This window comes from Malurus melanocephalus, unplaced genomic scaffold (assembly GCF_030028575.1).
Source record: "Malurus melanocephalus ecotype Western Australia unplaced genomic scaffold, MMel_1.1 scaffold_230, whole genome shotgun sequence".
In the NCBI taxonomy this organism is placed as follows: Eukaryota; Metazoa; Chordata; class Aves; order Passeriformes; family Maluridae; genus Malurus; species Malurus melanocephalus.
In genome coordinates, this window is record NW_026623462.1 from 874316 (window position 1) to 899508 (window position 25193).

At 43.7% G+C, this 25193-nt stretch overlaps 1 protein-coding gene across 1 annotated transcript; it reads left to right on the forward strand.

The window, feature by feature from the left end:
- Window positions 1-18: 18 nt before the first annotated feature.
- On the forward strand, window positions 19-24576 carry NUP188 (nucleoporin 188). The gene is made up of 44 exons (XM_057374609.1): window positions 19-71; window positions 1884-1938; window positions 2512-2585; window positions 2809-2893; window positions 3518-3598; window positions 4007-4051; window positions 4632-4724; window positions 4850-4969; window positions 5363-5574; window positions 5998-6112; window positions 6334-6534; window positions 7029-7118; window positions 7683-7748; window positions 8280-8399; window positions 8847-8973; window positions 9093-9248; window positions 9596-9722; window positions 10342-10429; window positions 10509-10585; window positions 10738-10852; window positions 11187-11307; window positions 11497-11563; window positions 11976-12104; window positions 12243-12376; window positions 12773-12879; window positions 13647-13853; window positions 14278-14447; window positions 14735-14804; window positions 15399-15466; window positions 15818-16013; window positions 16509-16586; window positions 16930-17015; window positions 17501-17646; window positions 18752-18933; window positions 19329-19529; window positions 20160-20252; window positions 20429-20587; window positions 20791-20928; window positions 21317-21391; window positions 22053-22262; window positions 22922-23053; window positions 23163-23233; window positions 23429-23558; window positions 23737-24576. Exons 1-44 carry the CDS (start codon window positions 46-48, stop codon window positions 23905-23907), a joined length of 5214 nt encoding a protein of 1737 aa, XP_057230592.1. The 5' UTR covers window positions 19-45; the 3' UTR covers window positions 23908-24576.
- The last annotated feature ends 617 nt before the right edge of the window (window positions 24577-25193 follow it).

Genomic DNA, 25193 nt, shown 5'->3' on the forward strand with positions numbered 1-25193 from the left:
TGGGCTGGGAGGCGGGGCCTGGGGTCACGTGAAAGCGGAGCGAAGATGGCGGCGGGCGGGCTGAGCGCGAGGTGCGGGGCAGCGGCCGCTCGGGCGGAGGGAACGCGAGGGCGACGCGGGGGCAGTCCCGGCTCTCGCTGTGGGCGGCCCTCGCTCCGCGGGACCGGGGGCCGTGAGGGGCCAGCGGGAGGGGGCCGCAGCGCGGGGCCGGGAGGGTTGAGCTGCGGCGGGGCGCGCGCCGGGCTGGCTCCGCCCCTGCCTCGCGCGCGCGGCGAGGCCCCGCCCCCTCTCTGCGGGACCCTCAGGGATCCCCCGGCCCCAAAGGCCCGAGTGAGCAGCGRCTGTCGGCGACTTTGTGGTTATTTTATTCTGCCGTACGAGATGAGAGGCTGGGCAGGACGCCGTAGAAGCCGTTAGTTGGCGGGGCTGGGGGCTGGATCTGCGCTCCTTGGCGGAGGTGCCCGGCAGACCCTCAGCTCTTTCTTGAGGGCGAGGGGCGCGCCAGGGCCGGCTGCGCCTCCCACGCGGCTCCTGCAAACGTACAAATCAAAATACACACGTGGAGATGTGTAACGGAAGCGATTCAATGAATCCCATGTTCAGTGATCACCTTAGCTCGGCGGTATCGTTCGTGCACAACACGTTTTCTTTCATTTTTTATAACGCTTTTATGCTCTGGAGTTTCCCTAGTGTCAGTTTTTATAAATGAATGACACCACTGTTGCTTGTGGTTGCTACAGAGAAGCTTTCCTCCCTTAGCTGTCTTGAAGCCTTATTAATGAAGGGAACAACAAACCACGATCTGTTTTATTCACAGAAGAGGCAGTGAAAAGTATATGGACTGGCTTTGCTAGGCTGGGGCTCAGATTTGACAATAAAAGAAACTGCTCAAGACAAATGAAGGCACTACTCTAACATGATCACTGAACCTGGGATTCATTGAAYTTCTTCTTTTACATTGCTGTTCAATGCTTGGTAAAATTTTGGGTGCTCTGTGTGTGCTGCAGAGGTTCACGTCAGGGAAGTGCACCCGACTATCCAGGAATTAGCAGGGAGGGATTATGTTGATGGGTGTGCTGGAAATAACAGGTGTTGTCATTYATTAAATGTCACCACATGTCAGAAATCGCAGATGACTTTCACTGCCACAGTGAGTTATTCTAATAATGTTATTCTAAAAATAAGGCAATGAGTGTTCYTGTGTAGACAGTCTTTGCGTGGTTGTGGTGCTTAAATTCTCATTTGTAATAYGTTGCTAGCAAACCATCATTTCTCTCAGTGAAATACGCTTTTTGCCAAATATCTTTTCTCTGGATTGTTGGAAGGACACTTTTTTGAGTTCATGTGCCAGAGTCAGGATGTGATCTGTAATTCCTTATAGTGCAGTTTGACTTTCCTACAGAGTTCTCAGGAAGAAATGAGAAGCTGATTGTAAATGTTCTGGTGTCTGAGTAATGGCACAGTTTTCCACTTCACACAGTTTTATGCTCTATTTAGAGGAGAGGATAAAACTGAGGGAAGAATATGTTTGAAGGAGAGCACTGAATGTAGCAATAAAATATTTCTTTATGYCTTCATTAACTTTCTTCTTAGGAAYCTTGAAGTAGCAAAATCAAATTGAGCTGGTAACCTGATATCAATGTGAAGCTTTGATRTGAGTTTACAGGTCTTGGTGTGTCAGTTGACACCGTCTCTGGGTTCTTCCTTGGTTTTTCCAGGACATCTGAAACTCATCAGCTAAAAGCTAATATTCCTTAAGTAATTTTTCTTATATCGCAGTGTCATCTGCTGCGAGTTCATTGCAGGTTTGAAAAGTGTAAGCTAAATGGAAGCCTGGAATAATGTTCATTAAAATTCTCTCCACCTTTTCCTTGTGTTTACAGGAGCAGCAGAGAATTATGGACAATTTTGTTGGGCAGATCAGCTTTAAGAGAACCAGTAAGTCCATGTTCTGCTGAGCAGGTTTGGCCATCACTGAAGGGGTTCTGTGGCCAAYACATAATTTTTGCATCTCTTTGAGTGGTAGTGAAAATAGTTTTAGCTGCTTTTCCTTCTTTCTTAGTGTGATTTTTCTTCCCACATCTCTGCTACTTATTTATTCTTTCACTGCTTGTTTACAGCTGCTGCATGAACTACCTGGAAGGGTGTATGGAAAAGGCAGTTCCTTTCCTGGAGTGGGCACAAGTGCTGCTTCCTGGGGTGCTCTGGGGTGTTTATGTGTGCTACAACTGCTGCCTTATTTCCCTGTGCTTTCCAGAATTTGCCCAAAGGTTGGGAATCCAAATGCTTTTAAACCCAGTCCATTGTCTCCTGTTTCCTCACCTTCCTGGGATTAGGCAATGCCCTGTTCAGTCCTGCATCTGGAATCACTCTGAGTCACAGACACCTGTCTTGTGTTGTTGCTGCCTCTTTGTGGTGGTGGAATTTCTTTGCTTTGCTTAAGTTTAACAAATCTGATACTCAATAATGCACTTTGAGAAGTCTGATCAGTGGTGTTTGGTTCTGTTTTAGGCCCAGATTGCTGCAGAGTTGAACAAGCACTGGCAGAGGCTGCTAGAGGGACTGTCATACTACAAACCACCAAGGTATAGTCACTGCCTGATGTTAGAAATGAATCTCTAATGTGGAGTTTCCTAGTAAATAAAGAAAGGTTAAAGAATATTGTTGTGTGAAATATTGAAAGGTCACTGAAGAAAAAGCAAATGCACAGTTTAACCTTATAGAACTAAAGACTTTGAAATTATGTCTGTTTAGTTCCTTCCTTGGGATTGCTGCATTTTTAATGACTAGAATTTCTTTTCTYTTTAGTACGACTTCAGCAGAAAAAATTAAAGCTGATAAAGATGTAGCTGCTCCACTAAAAGAGTTGGGTCTGAGGGTCAGCAAGTTTTTGGTGAGTGAAGCTGCTCTTTGATTATTTTTTATCGCTGGGATGAATTGTTATTGGGATTCTGATGCTGAAGTAACCTTCTTGATGTTGAATAGAGAGAAACTTAAGGTCCTTTCATTCAAAATAACTTAGAGGATGTTGATGTACATGTTGAGGCTCTAGGTCAAACTTCCAAAGTGATGAGTGACTTTGGGATGCTGTGGCTTTCCTGGTTGCTATTGGTTTGTATTGGGGTCTTCCAGGACAACTGCTTTGCTAAAAAACTGAGCAGTTTTTTAACTGATGTCCCTTAAATCAGTTGCCTTGTTTGACAATCCTCTCAGTTCATCTGCAAGGGTCTGTTTCTTTAAGCCAGAAGCTTAGAGCTCAGTGACTGGTGGTACCTTTATTTAAATGACTGATGCTCTTTTAGCTGAAGTTAAACTGCAGCTCAGTGACTTGAAAGCTTGTGTATTTGGCTTTAAAAGAAGTGCTGATTAAAGCATCTGCCTGGTGCAAAAATATTCTTTTGGCATGTTATTTGTTTTGAAGATAAGAGCTGCCTGAGTATTTGGAGAGCATCTTAATTGTTAATGAATTCAGTTTGCCTTTTATTAATTTCAGAGCATTTCTCTTTCTTTTGTTTAGGGTCTGGATGAAGAGCAGAGTGTGCAGTTGTTACAGTCTTATCTTCAAGAGGATTATAGAGGAACAAGGGACTCCCTGAAGGTCCATAGCTCCCATTTATGTTCTATTTACTCCACATCTTTCTTAATACAAGTAGTTTTTTGATGCAAATGGTCACACGTGAGTCTGAGTTCTGACTGGGAAATGGCTTTGTAGCTTTTCTTCTCTGGAGCTACATCCAKGCTTATCTCTTCCTTCTCGAATCTCTGCAGGAATTCAGCTCCTYTCTCTGTCACAGGAATACAAGAAAGCTACAGATTTGTAAATGAGAGTGGAGACAAAAAWTAAATAGAGCTAAAAATGAGTGTTTTGGCTTTGTGCTTTTGGAATCTGTCTTTCCAAAAGATCTGGAAAGAAAAATTGTCTTTTATTTSTTTCAGTCATTTTGTGATCATATCTTTTGTCAGTAGGTATTTCTTTGCTAGCTATTTTGTTGTGTTTTGTTTACAGACAGTTCTTCAGGATGAAAGGCAGAGTCAGGCTCTGATGCTGAAGGTTAGTCATTTCCATTTGTATTTACTGTAGAAAAGATCTGTTGGCAGCAAACCTACTTTATTTCTATGGAGAATCTTGAAATAATTTAAGTATTCCTTCATATAAAGGAWGGCTCTTAGAAGGTGCTTCTGAATTTGAGGGATCTGCATATAGATTAGAACAGTGTTAGTAATGGCTACAGAAGTGAAATTTTTGGCTTGATATGAGGGAATTTAGCTGGGTAAATGTATATTGCCTTATTTTCCAAAGSTTGTAGGCTTGTGTGATACTGTCTGATGTGACAAGATTGATGATCATTTCTGACAGAGGATAATAAGGATGTCTTTTTGCCTTTCTTTTCCAAATTTTCTCACTTGACAGTGTAATTATAAACCTGTCCTTATGGCARTGCTTTATTAGGTTCTGTAACATTAATGAAATGCTGTTTTTTTTTCCCCAACTTAAAAGCTGCTCAGTTGAAACTCCATCTGTAGTAACTCTCTATTTCTGTGGTGAAGGCCTTGGCAGTGGTTGAGAGAGGGAGGTGGATGAGGGTTGGACACTGTGCCAAGTTGGTATTGATGGCACTTTACATTCACAGCTCGCTGACTACTACTATGAGGAGAGGATCTGCATCCTGCGCTGTGTCCTGCACCTGCTCACCTATTTCCAGGATGAGAGACACCCCTACACAGTGAGTCCTGGGTGTGATGTCATTGAAATAGGCTAAACATGGAAGCTGGGGGGTAATTCCCCACTTGTGTGAAAAGCCCAGGAGTGTGCATGTGTGAAGTTCATGGGTTTGTTTGTTCCTTTAAGGCCCAGTACTTTCAGTGTGTTGAAAAGTTGGACAAGGAACTCGTTCCGAATTACCGCAAGCAGTTCGAAGCGCTGTACAAAGCAGAAGCTCCTACRTGGGAAACACATGGAAATCTCATGGTATTTTGTCTCTTATTATTAATCAAAACGTCTTTCCCTTTACATAGTATATTGGAAAATACATATGTGCAGATGCAGCTAAACAGGATGCTTCTCCTGGTCCAAGAAACATAAAATTTGGTTTCTTTGTAACAGAGCACACTTTTGCTCAGAGACAGAGAGTTTAATGCAAYTTACTGTTCCTTGTAATAAATCTATGGAGAACATTGGGCCAAACAGAGCCATTTATCTGTTGTTGTTCATGATCTCTCTGTATTTAGAGTGGCTTTCCTTGCCATTGAGACAATAGCTGGCTACACAAGCTGCTGAAATGCCTCCACACTTCTCAGTTTCTGACTGTTTTAGCTGCCCTGTGAGCTTTGACATGTGATGGTGGAACTTTYCTTTGTGCAGACAGAACGTCAGGTTTCCCGGTGGTTTGTGCAATGCCTCCGGGAACAGTCCATGCTCCTGGAAGTCATCTTCCTCTACTATGCATACTTTGAAATGGCACCTGAGGAGCTCCTGGCGTTTGCAAAAATGTTCAAGGAGCAGGGATTTGGCACAAGACAAACCAACAGACATTTAGTAGATGAGAGCATGGATCACCTCGTGGATCGTATTGGGTAGGTATTGTGTGTGTTTGAAGTGGGTACAGAGCAAAACAATTTGTTCTTCTCAGGAGAAAATGCATTTATAATTATGTCTCTGTTATTCTGTGTGGGCCATGATTTGATGGGAAATGAGAATCCTGCCAGGTGGCAAGAGAGTTATAAAAAGGTGGAAAATRGTGGAAAAGCCATCATGAAATTTKTRTGACCTCTTTTGTCTGTTYAACCAGAAAAGGTAGTTCTGAAGGTTGTAATTTGTCCTATACCAGCATTTCAAGGCAAAATCTGGCTTATGTACTGGTTATTTCTTGTCATCTCTTATTGCATCAAAGAAAGCTGAACAAAGCAAACTAAAGGTTGYGTTAGAGTTTAAAGAAAAACTCTAWTTCTCAAATAAAGGTTCTGACCTACTTGTTTTTATTCTTCTACTGCTTGTAGATACTTCAGTGCTCTTATTCTGGTGGAAGGCATGGAAATTGACTCCCTCCATGAGCGTGCCTTGGATGACAGGACTGAGGAGCACAAGCTGGCTAACAATCAGCACATCCACCAGGTAAAACACTGGCAGAGTAACCAACCCCTTCCTCAGGCCTAACAATACAGAACTTACTGTGATTATCAGGTATTGCTGTGTCTGTAAACTTCTGATCCTTGAGCTTGTTGGCCAAGTTTAGAAACTGGCATCCACATAACCTGACAAGGACACAATGTGCTTGTTGAGTATGGATTACTTTCAGATCTCAGTTATTTTGCTTATGATTTGTSTCTGTGCAGGAGATGGACAATCAGCTGCTGCAGTTAGGGGATGTCTCACATCATGCTCCAGTGCTTTTGGCCTGGGCTCTKCTCCGTCACACCATAAACCCAGAGGAGTCTACAAACATCATCAGGAGGATGGGCAGCACTGCTATCCAGCTGAATGTCTTCCAGTATCTGACAAAGCTGTTGCGATCCCTCAGCAGTGGGGGCAAGAATGTGAGTTCTTATAATTGTGTATATAAGCTTTTGAAGGTCTTTACCAGCACTTGATGTAAAGCTGTGATGGGAAGCAGTGACTGAACCAATGTCCTTTCCAAACATGCAGTAAAACGTGTTCTGTCATTTCATCTTCTCTCAGTGAGGATCAGAAATCATGTTGGAGCAAAACAGATGTTTTTGCCCAAAGAATAAAAAGAAGCTTTGCAAAATCCTTTTGATTCCTACAAAYGCTGAGTGCTTCTTTTTTTATTTTGATGTCTGGAAGGTGTTTCTAGTGATAATGGTAGTGGCAAGACCTCTCATTTCAGTGAAATATTTCATGTTAATATGGAGCTTAACAAATGACTGCTGCATGTCTTACTGCCGCTTTGCAGCAAGGAGGTGTGAGAAGGGCAGTTACTCAGTGTGATAAAGGAGGCTGAGTAAAGGAGTTACAGTGTGTTTGTCATTCAGTCTTTCCCATAATAGCCTTGTGTACTCTTTCTTTGCAGTGTACTGCCAGCACAGCTTGTATGTGTATTTATGGACTTCTTTCCTTTGTCCTGACATCACTGGAATTACATACATTGGGCAATCAGCAGGTAAGTATCCACAGCCTTTTGCATCTGTTACATAATTTAAAATAACCTGTTATGACTGATGTGCTAATTGCCTATTAAATTGTAATTGTGCATTTCAGACTGCAAACTTTATGTGGCTTAATWGGCCCAAATGAGTGATTTGCTAGTTTTGCAACTGCATTTACACCATGCAAACCTAGTAAACACCTACAGACTGGCTGATTAGTAATGAAGGAGCACATCATGCATTTGAAGTTCTGTGGAAATGAAAGTAATTGTTGATCAGTTATTTCTGAATCAATGGAAATAATACAAACTCAATTTTTGAGTTGGATTTGACATCTTTCAGCCCTCTGCAGGTATCATGGATGTGTTTGTTGTGGCCAGTTCATTCATGATGAGGAGAATGACTTTAGGCTGTGGTCTGGGGGTGGGTGTCTTAGGTATGTTTTGGCTCCAGGAAGCAGTTACATCTTGGTGGGTAAACAAAAACTTAAATTCCAAAGATGTGGCAGAACTTGGTTGGAACAAAATCTCCCTGTGTAAAGTAGCTTTGATTTTTYCCTATCCTTTCTTCCTTTGTAGGATATAATTGATGCTGCATGTGAAGTTCTGGCAGCTTCCAGCATTCCTCAACTCTTCTGGAAGACRGTGAGTGTGTTTCCAACTTGTATGACCTACCTTGTTTATAACTAGGACCTGATAAAAAATACCCTTTTAGGAAAGGAACAGGCTAGTTGTATTTAGTGAGTTGGTTTCTGGAGGGCCTCAGGAGCAAATGTTCATTTGCATCTATCTTTGATTTATTTTTGCCCTTTCCTGCCTTTTAGGTACAGCCTTGACTTTACTCTTGAAAAGGATACTGGAACGAGTTTTAATATAGGTGATAGTTGATAGCAGGGCTGGGGCTGCAAGGGTTGAACTAACTGCTGGCAAAAGCATTGTGCTTATTTTTTGTTGTCACAGAATTAGGATGATATGTAATGCCTTACAGCCTTAATTCTTGCATATAGTTGCAGACTGCCTCATGCTTTAGTCTGTGCAAGAACTGGAGTGATACTTTTGTGCATGATTAATGTTAAATGTACAGCCTAAAAAGGARCTGTAACCTTGTGCTGTACTGACACCCTTTCAGCTTTTCTTTTAAATAATAAAACGTTTGTTTTCTATTTCCACCACCAGGAACCTACTGCAGGTCTGGGTATTATCCTGGACAGTGTTTGTGGGATGTTCCCCCATCTTCTCACTCCTCTCCTTCAGCTGCTCCAAGCCCTTGTGTCTGATAAATCTACTGCAAAAAAGGTACAGGATCTCTCTTGGCGTTTGGGAGGTGATTTATTTCAAGATAGGGATAACATGCTCTATGATTCTTTCTTTCTGTTACATGTATTTATCTCAATTGTAGTCTTAGGTAACAGACTTTAAGCTTTTGTCTAAGAGCAGTGGACAGGGCTCCTTCAGAATCCTGTGCTGCTGCAGGATGCTGCTTTCTGGYTTTAAAAAAAGTTTTCAACTGTAATGGCTGAAGATTAAAGATCCTGACTTATTTTTAGGTGGCACTTTCTTTATTCATCAGATGAGACTTGTCTGAACATGTGGGCTGTGTAATAATGTTTTGGTTGGGTTGATATATTAGAAAGATATTGTACACTTTAAGAAAACTTGCCTATTCCTGGAAATGACCTGGTTGATAAATTTTTAAGAAGCTCTGGCTCTTTGGCTGTGTTGTTGAAGCTCTCTCTGATGCAGGTATACAGTTTCCTGGATAAAATGTCCTTCTATATTGAACTGTACAAGCACAAACCTCCCGATGTGATCTCCCATGAAGATGGCACACTGTGGCGAAGACAGGCTCCAAAGCTCCTATATCCTCTTGGTAAGGAATCTGCTCTTTACCTTTTTGTACTAAGACACTTCGGGGAATTTAGCTCTGTACCTGGCTTCTAACTCATGGGTAAATGTGTGACTTTATTTCATTGCTTCTTCAACCTTTAGGACTAGGTCAAACAAATCTACGGATACCTCAGGGAACAGTGGGCCAAGTGATGCTGGATGATCGAGCTTATTTGGTACGGTGGGAGTATTCCTACAGCAGCTGGACTCTGTTCACCTGTGAGATTGAAATGCTGCTCCATGTTGTGTCAACAGCAGGTGAGACAGCCTGGGAGTATAAAAGAGGATAAATAATTATTAATTGGTATCARTTTGAGGTTAGGAGTAGGACGGAACAGCTCTGAGTATTTTTGAAATAGCATGGAATACATTCTCAGAAATCTAATAGTGATGATGATTATTATTATTCTGTAAAAATCGCTGCAGAAGGCCAAGAGCACGTACTGAAATGAGATGAGGGAAAAGTTGAGATAGATAAATATGGGATATGGGAGATGGATGGTTTTGAATCAGGAAGATAGGTGGTAAGGTAAATGTGCATTGTTCCAGGCTTATTACTGCTGAAGTACAATTTTGCATTCTAATGTTTGGTTTTCTTTACCCAGATGTGATTCAGCATTGCCAGAGGGTCAAGCCCATAATTGATCTGGTACATAAAGTCATCAGCACTGATGTATCAATAGCAGATTGTCTTCTGCCAATCACATCACGAATCTACATGCTCCTTCAGAGGTGAGTCACTGACAGCAGAAGTTCCTGAGCAGATAGAGTGACCTGAAAAATGGCAGATTGCTTATTTTGCCAAGAGCTTCACAAGATGTGTGTCAGTGCTTGAACTCCCCAAGACTGGAGTTCAGCTCTCAAAACTGTTCCAGTTACACACAGTTTAATGTTTTGATGCAGCARAATGGCCCCTCTTTTACTTCTTTTCTGAAAGGTATGCAATTTTATCCATTTAAAGGCAGTTTTTATTAGTAGTTATATTTACATGGAAGAAGGATAAAACATACTATTAGAGCAGTAACTCCCAGGTTTTAAAACAGTTGTACTTAATAACTCCTCTCAGAATKAACTCCCTGAGAATTGATGTTCAGCTGTATAATTATTGTTTGCTGTGACACCCTGCTGTMTTGCCACCCTCGCCTCTGGCAATAAATTGATCTGACTCAGGTGTGAGGGGGAGGTGGCAAGTCTAGACTGAAAGTGTGGTTTCTGGTGACTATTTACCTGCTTAAATTTTATGCATATGTACTTCAGTAGAGACAAAGAAGCTTTTTTGATTAAAAAAAGCAATATAAAGGCTACACCACAGGTGGCAATGCTTTTCATACACACTCTTTCTCTTCTGTAGGCTAACAACTGTAATATCTCCCCCTGTGGATGTTATTGCTTCTTGTGTCAATTGCTTGACAGTCCTGGCTGCTCGGATGCCAGCCAAGGTGAGGAAAGGCCCTGCTGGTGGGAACTAGCAGATTTATATGTAAATGAGAAGAAGTGTCTGTACCTCTTCTCTTGCAGGTTTGGACTGACCTTCACCACACGGGGTTCTTGCCTTTTGTTGCCAATCCACTGTCCAGTATGAATCACATGATTAGGTATTCAAGTTCCCCACTCCATTTTTTTTTCCTAACCTGTTCATAATGTGCCATAACAACTTTTTACCAGTGTGCAATCTCTGCACCTGATGTCTCTCACTCACATCAGAATCCTGCAGTTGATGTGATGTACCCTCTTGCTCATTTCCCAGTGCAGAGGGAATGAATGCTGGGGGCTATGGAAACCTRTTGATGAGCATGGAGCAGCCCCAAGGCGAGTACAGTGTTACCATCTCCTTCCTGAACCTGGTAACAACTCTTGTCCGGGTGAGTGCTTCTGGAATGCTCTGATGTGACACCAGCTCTGAGCTGTTGTGATTGGGATGTGAAATACAGCTGTGAGATCAATTTCTGTGCAGCAGGGCTCTCTCAGTGATCTCTGCTTGACACTCCCTTCTGCACTGCTGTTTGTGCTTTCTCTGATCTGATCCTTAGAAAAAAACCATTTGGAGTCCTCTCAAATGTCTACAAAAGACTAGAAATTGCTTGTAAATGTTCCCATGTTCCATGGTTTTCCCACACACAAAGAAAATAAGGAATATCTTCCTCCAAAAGTTTTCTTGTCCCCCTCCTGGTTAAGTAACATTTCTGTTTCTCCTAGGGACAACTTGGTAACACCCAGAGTCAAGGCCTGGTGCCCTGCATCGTGTTTGTCCTGAAGGAAATGTTACCAAATTACCACAAATGGAGATACAACTCCCATGGAGTGAGAGAGAAAATCGGTAAGGATGTTGGAAGGGGGMGTAGGAGGAGAAGGAAATAAAAGGCATCATCTGCCTTCTCTTTCCTAGCAGCCAATTGGGATTTGCACTGTACATCTGGTATTGTTAGATGCTGTGATTTGTTTGAAAATAGTAGGAACTAGACAAAAGTTCTTAAAAACTGAGTAGTCCATTTTATCTCTGTTTTAGGGTGCCTGATTCTGCAGCTGATCCATGCTATACTGAACTTATGCCCTGAAATGGATCCTCGCAGCAGGTAAGACAGGTGGAATCTCTCAGACCTGCACTAGTCTGGTTTACACTGCAGGAATCACTGTCATTTTGTTTTGGTTTTTGAATTCAAACGACTAGGAGGGAGCTGGCATAGCTGTGTTGTGCTGGTTTCAGCTCTTTGCTGCATTAYTGAGTATAGGAAGGGTAGAAAAAGATTAGGGACAGCAAACCATATTGGTTTCTAGAGATCCTGGCAAAAACAAAAAGAGTACATAGATTTCTTGTGACAGACTGCCATCCACTTTCCTATTTGGTGTATCCACTCTGGTGAAAGGAGAAGGGAGAGTAAAGGAAGGATCAGAAATAAAGAGGTTACTTTGTGGCAGTTTTCAAAATGTAATGTGGCAAAATGCTACTAGTGCTCCTGGTGACACTGTCCTGTGTTTGTGTCGTAGCAATGCCCCCAGCCTTCAGTCCTTGTGCATCTTCAGCCTGGCCAACACGGAGGCAGGACAAGCTGTCATTAACATCATGGGAATTGGGGTGGACACCATTGATATGGTGATGGCCTCCCAGTCCAGCAGGTGAGTGGRGTGTGGCTGTTTGGGCATCTTCTGTGTGCTGATTCTGAAAATGTCTTGACATTCCTCTTTGAATGTTGTGCAAATAATGAATGTTGGTTGCAAACACAATTGCTTACTTTGGTTTCTCTTTGGAAACAGTGATGAGTCCCAAGGCCAGGGCCAGCTGCTGATCCAGACTGTTAAGCTGGCGTTCTCCGTTACCAACAATGTCATCCGGCTGAAGCCCCCATCCAGTGTGGTGTCTCCCTTAGAGCAGGCACTCACTCAGCATGGTGGGTTCTGCTCCCTGGGGCAGCTGTGCTTTTGGCTGATCTGCAAATGGCAGTGTGTGTCTCATTAAAAACAGTAGTTAAGGTTTCCAAGTTACRAAAAGTGGTTGCTACTGATGGGAGAAGGCCTCTTCTCCCTCCTCTAAGGCATTCTTCCCCTCTGGGAGAGCTTTTAAAGGATTAATCAAACATGGCTTATTGTTTGCTGCTTTGTAATGAGATTAGTGTAATTACAGAATATACTAAATCAGCTGCTCTTAGTGCCTGTGGTTGCACCCAGACCTTGTTCTTTTGGGAGACCAACCTAGTTCTCATCTTCTGCTGTGGAAATCATTATCTGGTAAATAGTTAGATCTTGTTGTTATTTCTTCTCTTTGATTTTATTTGTGTTCTCTCCAGGTGCTCATGGAAACAACCTTATTGCTGTCTTGGCCAAATATATTTACCACAAGCATGACCCTGCACTTCCACGCCTGGCCATCCAGCTGCTCAAACGACTGGCTACAGTAAGATAAGACACACCAGTGCTCCTTTACTTCTCCCCATGTGACTGATTCCACCACTGAAATTTTTTTCAAAATAATTTCATCACATTTTTTTTGTATCAGGGGGCTTAGTGCAAGCCAATTGAAGCAGGGTGGACTGATARCTGTAAGTTAGGACACATCAAAAATCATCTAAAGGGCCCTTTAGTTTTTCAGTGTGATCTTCTGCTGTTTCAGAAGTCACTCAGCACTCACTGAGAGCCATCCCTTGAGTGAGGTGTTTTGTGCAAACTATTTGCAGTTTTTGAATAACTTTCTCAAGTCACACTCTTAAATACATAGGCCTTCCAGCTGGAATTGTAACATCTTACTGAGAAGAGGATCCTATTTCAGTTTTTATCAGGTCTTCAACTTTTAGACTTACTCTTTTTGTCTGCTAAATCCTGAATATTTGTAGTTTTCTTAAAGCATATAAATCCAGATCTGGGCTTACTTACTTTAAGAAACCTAATCTCGGAACTGTTTTTCTCTTGGCCCTTTCTATTTCTGTTTATGACCTGTGAGAGATAAGTGAGGTTAGAACAGAATTGCCAAAGAAGAAAATTTGGATCACTTGTCATGTTTCTTCCCATTTCTTCCAATTTAATGGCAATTTACTTTGATATGTTSATAGATTCAATATTGAATATTTCAGAGTTTCAATACAATGCCTATCACCTTTTGTATAGACATTAAGTGTTCTCTACAGCGTGGTTCTTTTTGCCTCTGATGTTTRTTTCCATGGACAGGTTGCTCCCATGTCAGTGTATGCCTGCCTGGGCAGTGATGCTGCTGCCATCCGCGATGCCTTCCTCACCCACCTGCAGAGCAAGATCGAGGACATGCGCATCAARGTCATGATCCTGGAGTTCCTCACAGTTGCAGTGGAGACACAGCCTGGGCTCATTGAGCTGTTCCTGAACTTGGAAGTGAAGGATGGCAGTGATGGGTCAAAGGTATGATAGCAGATACTTGCCCAAGGACTCACTAACCTTTTCGTGCAGTATTGTGGCACTGGATGCTAAAATCTGATAGTTCTTACTTRTAACCTGATGTGCTAATGTAAAGAYTGCAAAAATGCAGGCAGGTTGTACTTGCATTTAATGGATCTGGTGCTATCCCAGTTTCACTTTTCCCTGTAAGCAAAGAGAAACTTTCCCCACTATTTCAAGGCAGATACTGAGTTAGCAAAAGAACACCTACCACACCAAGGGTGCCTGTGACTTGCTCTCTTGACTCTGTGTGCTGTTCTTTAGGCAAMCTTGACCTTAAAACACTCATTTGTGACCCACTGGCAGTGAGAAAGCTACAGATTTGGGTACTATCCACAATAAAATTCTCCAGCATTATAACCTCTTGTAACATCTCCTTTTGCTTTAGGAATTCAGCTTGGGGGAGTGGAGTTGCCTCCAAGTGGTGTTAGAGCTKATTGACTCCAAACAGCAGGAGAGGTACTGGTGCCCTCCCCTCCTGCACCGCGCTGCCATCGCCTTYCTGCACGCGCTGTGGCAGGACCGTCGTGACAGTGCCATGCTTGTGCTGAGGACAAAGTGAGTTGGTGTTCCTCTACAAGGAATTTGCCTTCATCTTTTCCAAAATACTTTCTTTGGTTTGGCAGACTTTTCAGGGACATTTGCATCTTRGTCAGTATGGGCCCTGGTGAGGGTATGCAGTGTGTGGGCTTTCAGAAGCAAGTATATTTCTGTTCCTTTTATACAAAGCTAAATAAACTTGTATTTACCAAARCATATTTTCTACAAAGTTTGGAGCACTCAAAATGCTGCTAGGCACATGGCATGGCAAAAACACTGATACTACTTTTGTTTATGTCTTTTAGGCCAAAGTTTTGGGAGAATTTAACTAATCCGCTCTTTGGGACCCTTCCTCCACCTTCCGAATCATCAGAGGTGAGTTACATCCAAACAAATGAAGGGAATTTTGTACTTCTCAGAAAAGATTTCTAAGTGATGTGTGTGGCTGCTCCCTCTCTGCTTGCAGCTTCCTGAGAGGAGCTGTRCTCAAGTGAGTTAAACACAGACAGGGGTATGAAGTGAATGCTGTTTGGCTTTTCAGAGATTGGGTAGCCATGAACTGTCTTTTGAGATTCTCTGCTCTTTATTCACGTATGAAGCAAAAATAGATTACTGTCAGCTGTAGTAACATTCATAGTGGAAGGAGTGCTGTCTGTAGGGTATCCATATTGTGGGCTTAAGCTGACTGATATCAACAGAGGAATCAATTAGGTTCTTGTTCTTCCTTTCTGTGGGAGTTTTCCCCTTCATTCTGAAAGCCCTGTGCTCTCACGCACGAGGGAATTCTGCTTTGAGCACAGCATTCTGTGCTTACTGCCACCAGTCCATTTTCAAAATGGTATAACTATTGCTATTGTGGGAGGAACAGGTCTACAGAACTGGATTATCAGCCATCCCAATGGATGGGTAGGAGTAAAACAGAATTCCACTTGCTCTGCAGAGCTCAGATTTTGATTTTTCTTTTCATAGCTCAGTGTCTTGGATACCTGTGCCTTAATAATGAAAATCATCTGCTTGGAGATCTACTATGTTGTCAAGTGAGTCCTTGGTTTTTTCTGTCCTTCATCCCTGTCCTTTTTAGTTATCTAAATTGTGTATGCTAACTCTTGATACACCATGTGGTCTTTGAGGGACAAAGCACATGTAATCCTGTGAAAATCTGGRAGTGATTAATGAATGCATTAAAAAGCTTCCTTTTCATAGATTTTCTTCAGAGATCATGCTTTTTCTTCACATTTGATACAAAAAGTGGGATTCCCTGCACAGGTCTAATATGTGGAATAACCTTCACTTGCATGCTGTGTCCTTGGCTTTCCTCCATGACTCTCAGAAGTSTATTTTCTGACCCAAGAATAAATGAAGATAACTTCTCCTCTTGATTTGGTCAGGGGCTCACTGGATCAGTCCCTGAAAGACACGCTGAAGAATTTCTCCACCAAAAAGCGCTTTGCCTACTGGTCAGAGTAYGTGAAGTCCCTGGCACAGCACGTGGCAGAGACCGAGGGCACCAGCTGTTCCTCCATCACCGAGTATCAAATGCTCATCTCGGCCTGGAGGATGCTGCTCATCATCTCCACAAGCCATGTAAGGGCTKCCTCTTATCTTGCATGAAATGAACTTTTGAATTATACAATGTTAACATCTTCCTAGGGCCACTAAGCAGAATTCACTGGTTTTTTTTTCTTTCAGTTTTGTTTGTGTGAACACAGCCCAGGTTGGCATAAGCATGGTGCAGAAGGTTAGAGTGGGTGGTGTTTTGTTTGAATAAAATGAGCATATTATCCTCTCAGCAGAGGAGGGAGGCAGTAAATAATTTGTTGAGGGATTTGAAGATATTCTGTAATCCTGATGAGCTTTTCCTGTGTCAAATGAGGCAGGATACACCATTACAGCATTAGTCATCGCCAACTTCTTGTCAGTGAGTGGTTAATGTAGAACTAAAGTGATTTCTGTAGAACTCAGCAGCTATAAAATTTGATTAATTCTTAAATTAATGAATTGAAACAGTAAACTGATTTTAGGCAGCTTAGAAGATGCATCTTTTGTTGTGCTGATTGATATTTATCTCGGTGGATTTAGGCGGATATCATGCATCTGACCGATTCTGCAGTTCGTCAGCAGTTGTTTCTGGATGTCCTAAATGGCACCAAAGTTTTGGTAGGTGCAGCTTCCTATCAGTTCTCTCATTTCCTAATTGCTWATCTTCTTTGCACTCTGAGGGGTTCTATTTCTGCAGATGCTTGTACTCATAGGGTTTTTTAGAATCTGTGAAATTGGGCTGAAACAGTCTCTTTCCCTGAATAGATGAGCTACTTAAATCTATTTTGTGTTTGTCATTCTGGTCATCACTGAGTAATCCTGTAAGGATGCTGGCTCTGGTCCCTTCAGTGCTGCTGAAGAGCAAACCTGATCATTTGGTGGTGGTGCTTGGGCTGAGCATTTCTGAAGTGTTTTCACATGTGACTGTTCCAACTGTAACTCTTGCAGTATTTCTTCTTAGCTCCAAGTTCCCATGTCAGTGTCCTGTCTGCAGCTGGGGTCTATGCTGTGTACCCTTCTTTTGATCCTGCTCAAGCAGTGGAAAAGGTAGGTATTTKGTTTGGATAATTATTAGTCATTGCTAGAAATAAAAACCTGGGGGATGATGTTTAAATAAAAACTTGGGAGGTTATGTGTAAGTGTTTTGCTCTAATGAGAATCTCTTAGTGATCTGGGGAGAAAACTGAACACTTATTGTATTCTCTTTTTGGGATGTCAAATGTCTCTTGGTTGTTGCTGARATTCTGAGAAATCTCTAGTAGCAGTACAGTTTATTTGGTTTCCTGCTTGCTGGTGAAAAGTACCAAAAGAGCTTTTGTGATAGTTAGTCCTGCTTTCTCACTCTCATTGTCACAATGAAGGGGAAAGGCATTCTCTCATTCTGTGGAATGAATGTCTTCAGTGAGATCCAGGTAGTGACTTAAACTTTACTTGGAAGAACTGCTTTTATTTGTGTGGATCAGCTCAGTCAAGCCAATATATTTGTTGAGGGATCTTGTCTAATCTGAAGAGCTCTCCCTTTTTGTTGTCAGCGAGTTGGGTTCTGTGGATAAAATCATAAACTCCTTGACGCAGATTCTGGAGGGAGTACTACAGGCAGATCAGCAGATGATGGAGAAAACCAAAGCCAAAGTGTTCTCAGCTCTTATCACTGTTCTGCAAATGAAGGARATGAAAGGTGAGGTGGTGCATGTGCAGGTGTTGAGGTGCCAGGGCTGAACACACTTTACACCCAGTCATATGCAAGATAAACTCATGTGTGATGCTGGTAACAGTGCAGGGTGCTGAATGTAGTCACCAACCTGTGGCATTTCTCTGCTTTTTTCTTACTTTCTTTAGCTAGTTTTGGAAAGTGGTGAGGTTATCATTCATTCACTCTATGTCCATGTCTCATGTCTTCCCTTCTCTTGTCTTCTGACAATAACCTCTGTTTGACCAGTTTGGTTCTTGTGTGTTTTTGGAAACAGCTCAGTGTTTCTGGGGAGGGAGACCCTAATTAGGCTCTCTGATGGAGTGGCTGTAGAGCATAGATTCTGACATGAATTTCTAGTTAGAGATAAAGGAAGACTTYCCAAGACAAGAAAGAGTACCTTTTKTTACAAACCAGAGAAATCAATGTRGTCATTGCTCCTGTCCTTTGTGGGGCATGTGGCATTGCAGTAACAGTTGAAGACCCTCAGTGGAATCTGGGCAGTATTTCTCTGTACAGCACATACAAAGGCAACTGTGATGAGAAGTGTCAGGTTACTTATCTGTGTGTTCCTTGTCCCACTGCTTTGGCTCTGCAAGCCTGTGTGTGTTGGAAAATAAGTAGAAAGTGGAGGGTTGGTTCTAATGGTTCTCTTTGCTGTTGAATTTGAGTTTCTAGTCATGCTGGTAAAAGGTGGTTGATAAGAATGTAGTATTTATATGGACTCAAGACCATAGACTGCACCCAGTCTGTGTGGGCTGGTACCAGCAGTCTGGAGCRATGGGTGGGAATTGCTGTGGTGGAATAATCTGTCCATAGTAGTGCTTGATTTGTGTTCTGATATGTCATGAGTTTATATGACTTTTTGGTAAAATTACATGTTTCTGTTATCCAGGTGACTATAATCCCTTATTATAGCCTCCTAGACTTAAACATCTAACTTAGTCACAGTTCCTCACATTGTTTTGTAGGTTTTGAAGTGAGGACAGAATAAATGCTAATTCCAAGAAATGTGACTCAGTGATGTTACCAGTTAAACTGGAAATTTGAGTACAAKGACTGTGGGTTAACTGGTGTCTGTTGTGTGTCACAGTGAATGACATCCCCCAGTACCCCCAGCTGGTGCTGAGCGTGTGTGAGACTCTCCAGGATGAGGTCATTGCWCTTTTGGACCAGACTCGGCACAGCCTGACCTTGGGAGATGCTGCAGATGACAAGGACAGCATGGAAACAGATGATTCCTCTCGAGTTAAGCACAAAGACCAGCGAGATGGGGTAAAGGACCTGTTCATCTGCTCTGCAGCCTTGTTTCTTCTCCCTAGACAAAAATGTTGTGATGCTTGGAACATCTTTCCCATGGAAAAAACATGAAGCCACTGGTCTTCAAAGGAAGTTTCAGCAGTTTCTATTTCAGAACTACTCCATGTTTTTCTGGCTCACATCAGTCTGGGAAATTGGTGTTGCTGCCTTTCCTTCAGATCTGTCCTAAAAAACRTTGTCACGAGTGCTAATACAGCCAAGAGGTGTGCAGAGTATAATGTGAGGCATACCAGGAGCCTTCATTTATGCTTCTGAGAATGACTGAAATTCAGGTTGCGTTAGTAAATGCTTTGGAGATTTTTCTTGGTACAACCCTGTACCTACCTACCTACCTTTCCTTGTCACTGCAGGTGTGTGTTCTGGGTCTGCACCTGGCTAAGGAGCTCTGTGAAGTGGATGAAGATGGAGACTACTGGCTGCAGATTACWAGGAAAGTCCCTGTGCTTCCTACCATCTTTGCTGCACTGGAGATCAGCCTGAGAGTTAAACAAAACCTTCACTTCACAGAGGCCTCCTTACATTTGCTGCTGACCTTGGCAAAGACTCAGCAGGTGAGACATGCAGAAAAGTGAGAGCACATAGCTGTACACTTTGAATAAGTAAAGTCTGTCTCATTTTTTATCTCATTATCCTGTATTTSTGATGCAGCTGAATGATGAGCTGCAGATAAAGGGGTTTTTTTTTGGAGGCTGGCAAGCAGCAGGGCCTGGATTAGGGTGCCTTGTTCTCCATGGTGGGATGTCTTGGAAAAGCTGCACCARCCAGGCAGACCTGTCATTTGGAGCAGGCACTTTCACTGAATGGCTTCTGCAATGCAAATACCCCCTTGTGAAACCAGCACTGAGTTGGAACCTGCTTCCTCATTAGTTCTAATAAAGTGTTATTTAGCCATTGCAAAATCAACTTGTGTGGAGCTTTAGGTGAAAGCAAGGCTGTTCCAAAGCTCTTTGCAAAGATTATGTACATAGCAAAGCAGGGGAGAAATGGGATTCTGAGTAGTTATGCAGCTTAGATTTTACTTTTCTTGATACTGAATTTTTAACAACATAGAAATGTGTGTAGATGAAAGTTCTGTAAAAGGGTGGTGACTGTGCAAAGCACAGAAATATTTACTGCAACACCAGCTCTTCAGTCTCATAGAGATCAGACACACAGATTCCAACAACAGTCTGTTTTTGCAGGGAGCAGCAGCAATGGCTGGAGCTGGTGTCACCCAGAGTGTCTGCCTGCCCCTCCTGAGCGTGTACCAGCTCAGCACAAATGGAGCCATCCAGGTGGGTGCTGCTTCCTTCATTCCAGGTGGGAATGCTCCTGGAGAGCTTCCCATGTCCTCACAGGCTGTGGTTGGAGCCTCCCAGGTGGGAGGACAGCAGCCACCCCTAGAGACTGGTGACTGCTGGAATGGTGTGGAGGGAAAAAAATTGCTTATTTTTGTCTGTGATTTGTTCAGACATCTGCTTCATCCCGCAARTCCCTGGATGCCCCCTCCTGGCCTGGGGTCTATCGCCTCTCCATGTCCCTGATGGAACGTCTTCTCAAAACACTGAGATACAACTTCCTGACAGAAGCACTGGACTTTGTGGGTGTCCATCAAGAGAGGATCCTTCAGGTGTGCCACAAATTTCCTCTGTGCTAGTTAGCCTGGCTYCTCTGTTCCAACAGCAGTGGAAATGAGGCAGAAAGGGCAGAAGCATTGAAAAGTCACTYCTGCCTTGGGAAGGGTGGAAAGCGGAAATAACTGAGGAAGATGGGATGTTACCACATCTCTCTCTTATCTGTCACATCCCTGATTTACTTCTCTGTCCTTCCCAGTGCCTGAATGCAGTACGGACCGTGCAGAGCTTRGCTTGTCTGGAAGAGGCTGATCACACTGTTGGCTTCATTCTTCAGCTCTCAAATTTCACAAAGGAGTGGCATTTCCACCTGCCACAGCTTATGAGGGACATGCAGGTAGGAATCAGGATATTGCCTTGAACTGCAGGGATTTGGATGTCTTTAGAGAAAATGGCATTATATCACATTTTTATTACTGCTCCTTTAATGGGAATTACAGCTGAGGTTATTTAACTGCCCATTCTGTCAGTACCTTGTCTTCAGTGAGGAAATGTAACTGTTGGAGAGAGAGAAGTGATAGCCTGGAAAAGTAACTTGGGGAATTCAGTGGCTTACTTTCAGTTCTTARTGCCAGGTAATATTACAAAAGACTAGGAAATTAAGAGACCATGTAGATCCCTTATGATCACAGTGCTCTGTTTGAATTTTCTGGCTTCCAGTCATGGTATTGAATGGATGGGATTTGAGCTTTTATGAGATTTCTCCCTGACTTTATTTCTTTCAGGTGAATCTGTGTTACCTGTGCCAGGCCTGTACCTCTCTSCTGCACAGCCGCAAAATGCTCCAGCACTACCTGCAGGTGAGGATTCTACCAAACTTTTAAGTGTTTCATGCTCTGTTAAAAGGGAACATTATTGAGAATCAAGGGTCTTGGATATTGAGTTGATAATTCTTGTGGTGATTATTGACAACCATCAACAACTGTTTGCATTTCCTCATAGCAAAAAAAAAGTGCAAAGAGCTGTCCGGATTCTGAAAACCTCTGGACTGTGTAAAGCCTGTCCTAGATAACCAGCAGCCTGTGCTGAATGGTGYTCTTGTCATAATACAATGCAGCAAGGAGGGTGCATTGCTGTAGGAGTCTGGAGTGCCATTCATTAAGCCACTGTTGACCTGGTGTCCTTGATTTGATTTAATTTGTTGAAAGGAGGTAGTTCTTGGGATGTCTTTAGAGGTGGAGATGATGCATTGCTGCTGCTGTGGTCCATGAGCATGGCTCAGGCTTGGTGTTGATCATTCTTTTTCTTGACTGTGGAATCTRAACAGCCTCTGCAGCTGCCTCCCTGCAATGCAGTGTCTCCCCAGCCCACACCAAGTGTMGATTCTCAGTAGGTGACAGACTTTGGGTGCCTGATTTCCTCATTCTCTTTGTTCACAGCATTTTTTTCTCCTCAAAACATTTGTCTTAGTGCAAAATAATCATTTCTGTATTCAAGACTTTCTCTTTTCTTTCTCTACAGACAAAAAATGGCGATTCCCTTCCATCCAGTGTCACTCCCCGAGTGCAGCGTAATCCACAGGCYTCCTCCAAACACCCCAGCCCCGAGTCAGAGGCAGCAGAGCAGAAGGCCCTACTCACAGTGCAGTACAGCCTCCTCAAAATCCTCAGCAAGTCTCTCGCTGCCCTGCGCCATTTCACCCCTGATGTCTGCCAGATCCTCCTTGACCAGGTGGGGAGAGAGCAGAGGTGCTGCTCTCCAGGGGGGTGGACTTTACACCATTTCTGGGATGTTCTGGGTCTGTGTGTCCTGCTCAGTACAGTGACCCCACTGTACACCTGCCTGCTGTTCTGCATGGAGCAGGAAGGCAGGACATGAGGAGCTCCCCTTRGGAATCAGTGTGAAGAGAAGACTTGGCTAAGCTTTTGTTTGCTCTACACAAGGCTGTGTATGTGTGACCTTAGTGGAACAGACAATAACCCAGTTGGTTTGTACCTTCAGTACACCATTCTTCAGGAAAAATCCTCTTGTCATCCTCCTGTGCTGGTGTGACCCAATGCCTGGTCTCCTGGTTTGGGAAAGGTTTAATCCTTGATTCTGGCAGTGTCCTGCTGCTAACTGTTGGATAGGGAATGTCCTTTTGTGCCTCTGGGAGCAGCCATTCCCTTGGTGTGCCAGTGATGGCAGCTGTGTGAGGGGAGCCATGGAGTCTGCTTGTGCAGTGCTGTACAGGACATTTTACTGCTCCAGCTGTACACCTGAGATTTGGGAAATTATCACAGTGCTTCTATTTCTCTATATAAAAAGTGTGATAAGGGACTGGGTATTTCTGTTCCTATGGCAACACCATACTCATGGCCTCGGGGTCTCCTCTTTCTGTTCCTCCACAGTCACTGGACCTTGCTGAGTACAATTTGCTCTTTGTCTTGAGTTTCACCACACCAGCCTTTGATTCGGACGTTGCACCTTCCTTTGGGACCCTCCTTGCCACGGTCAACGTGGCCCTGAACATGCTGGGAGAGGTACTGGCCCCTTCCCCATCTGGGAGCACAGCAGTTGCAGTGATCCCAGAGCAGGAGTAGTTCTTTTGTATCTCCTGTGTATAATGCCTGTCTTTTTTTCCCCTCCAAGATGGATAAGAAGAAGGAACCTTTCCCTCAGGCTGCAGGGCTGAATATGCAAGAGGGAACCAAAACCCTCAAGTAAGTTTCTAGTTACKTGATGTAGTTACAGCCAAGCAGCAGAACTCAGAGCTCCTCAGATCAGAGATGAAATTTAGAGGCATTTGTGTAGCTTTGTACATCCCTTGTGTGTAAAGTCTTTCAACAGCTATTTGACCTGGAAACCAAAATGTGCTGACCTCTCTGGCTCCTGCTGATTTGTGTTTCTTTGTACAGGTCTCTGCTCATGTTTACAATGGAGAACTGTTTCTACCTGCTGATCTCSCAGGCTGTTCGGTACCTGCGGGACCCGGCCGTGCACCCCCGGGACAAGCAGCGGATGAAGCAGGAGCTCAGCTCGGAGCTGGTGAGCACCTTGTGCTGTCCTTCTGTTCACTGTGCCTTGTCTGTGCCTGCCCATTTCCCAGCATGAGTGAACAGCCTTGGGCTGCACGTACTGGCACGTTCCTGTGCCATGGCACCCTGTTTGGGGAGGGAGAGGGTGTGTGGTGGAAAGACTGACCTGTGACACGCTCTAATTTCAGAGTACGCTGCTCTCCAGCCTGTCCCGTTACTTCCGCCGGGGTGGTCCCTCTTCACCTGCCAGCGGGGTGCTTCCCTCTCCCCAAGGAAAGTCTGCTTCCAAGCTGGGTCCAGAGGGGCAGGAGCCCTTGTTTCAGCTCGTGCAGGCCTTTGTCCGGCACGTGCAGAGATAGATCCTGTCCTGGCCCTGCCTCCCTTGTCAGGACTTGCAGCAGAACAATTCACGTCCACCACAGAAGGCATCACCTTTGACAGAGCTGTACCAAGGACTGGGAAGGGAGGGAGGCCAGGTGTGGGCAGTGGTGTCACCTGAGCAGTGAGATCCCATGGAACTCTTGCCACCCAGGAGCAGAGTGAATGTAAGGAGAGCCCAGCTGGCTCTCCGGTGACCAGCCCACGTGCACAGCCTGCTCACTCTATCTGCCAGAGCATCCTGGCTGGGTACAAGCACTGAACACTCAAAACCTTTATTTTTATAGCTTGTACCTCAGCTGGGGAAGCTGTGGCTGGATGGAGAGAGGAGACACTTTCTGCTGGGCATTAACTCTGCTCCTAACACAAGGTGCAATCTGTCTCTCCCACGTGGAGTCCAGCTAAGGCACACCCAAGGGATCAGCCAGCAATTCAGAGACCATCTTTCTATGGCTATTTTTGTACTGAATGGTTCAAGGCACGATGGTGTATGTGTGCTCACGCCTTCCCTTCACCCTGCAGTCTGTGTGTTGTGTGTGTTTCTGATGAGCAAGGCCTCACWTAAGGTTTTTACGTCAAAATTCCATTGCTCCAGTCTTGCAGGTTTTTGTAACTGTGCCCTATTTATACTGATATTAAAACCTTTATAGACAGCAGCTGTGTTTGTGGGTTTGTGTTGCACGCAGCAGCACCACTTCTGCAGTGTCTGGGTGGTGGTTCTGCTGAGCTGAAGTCCCAGCTAACACTTGGCTTCTGAGTGACAATCAGAAACCTTCTGAAATGCCTGCAATTAAAGGCTGATTCCCTGGGTTCCCCACACCCACTCCCTTTCTCTTACTCCCATATTGGGGAACTCGTAGGAGGTTTGAAATGAGCAGCACTATGAAATACTCCTCGGGGATGATTCCCCTGCACACGGTGCATTGCGTGGTGTAGGTCTAGATTAACAAACTCTTTAAGGTTCTGAGGCTCAGCGGGTATTAAAGATGGTCAGAAAAGGTCAGTGATAATTGCTTAAGGTACAGCCTGAAATCTAGACAGACTTCTCTAAGATAAGAAATCAATTTTCAGTGTAGCTGTGAGGTTTTAACCTACCAGTTSTTTCCTGAAGAGACACTTGATTGCTTTACCAGCCAGAACCTTTTTAATTTCAATGGTTTTAAGAGACTAGAGCTAGAAAATGAGATTATCTTGCTTTGAAGTTATTTGGGCTTTCTTACCTTGTAAGCCTAAATGCTGGTAATATCCTGGCACATTTGATCTAGTG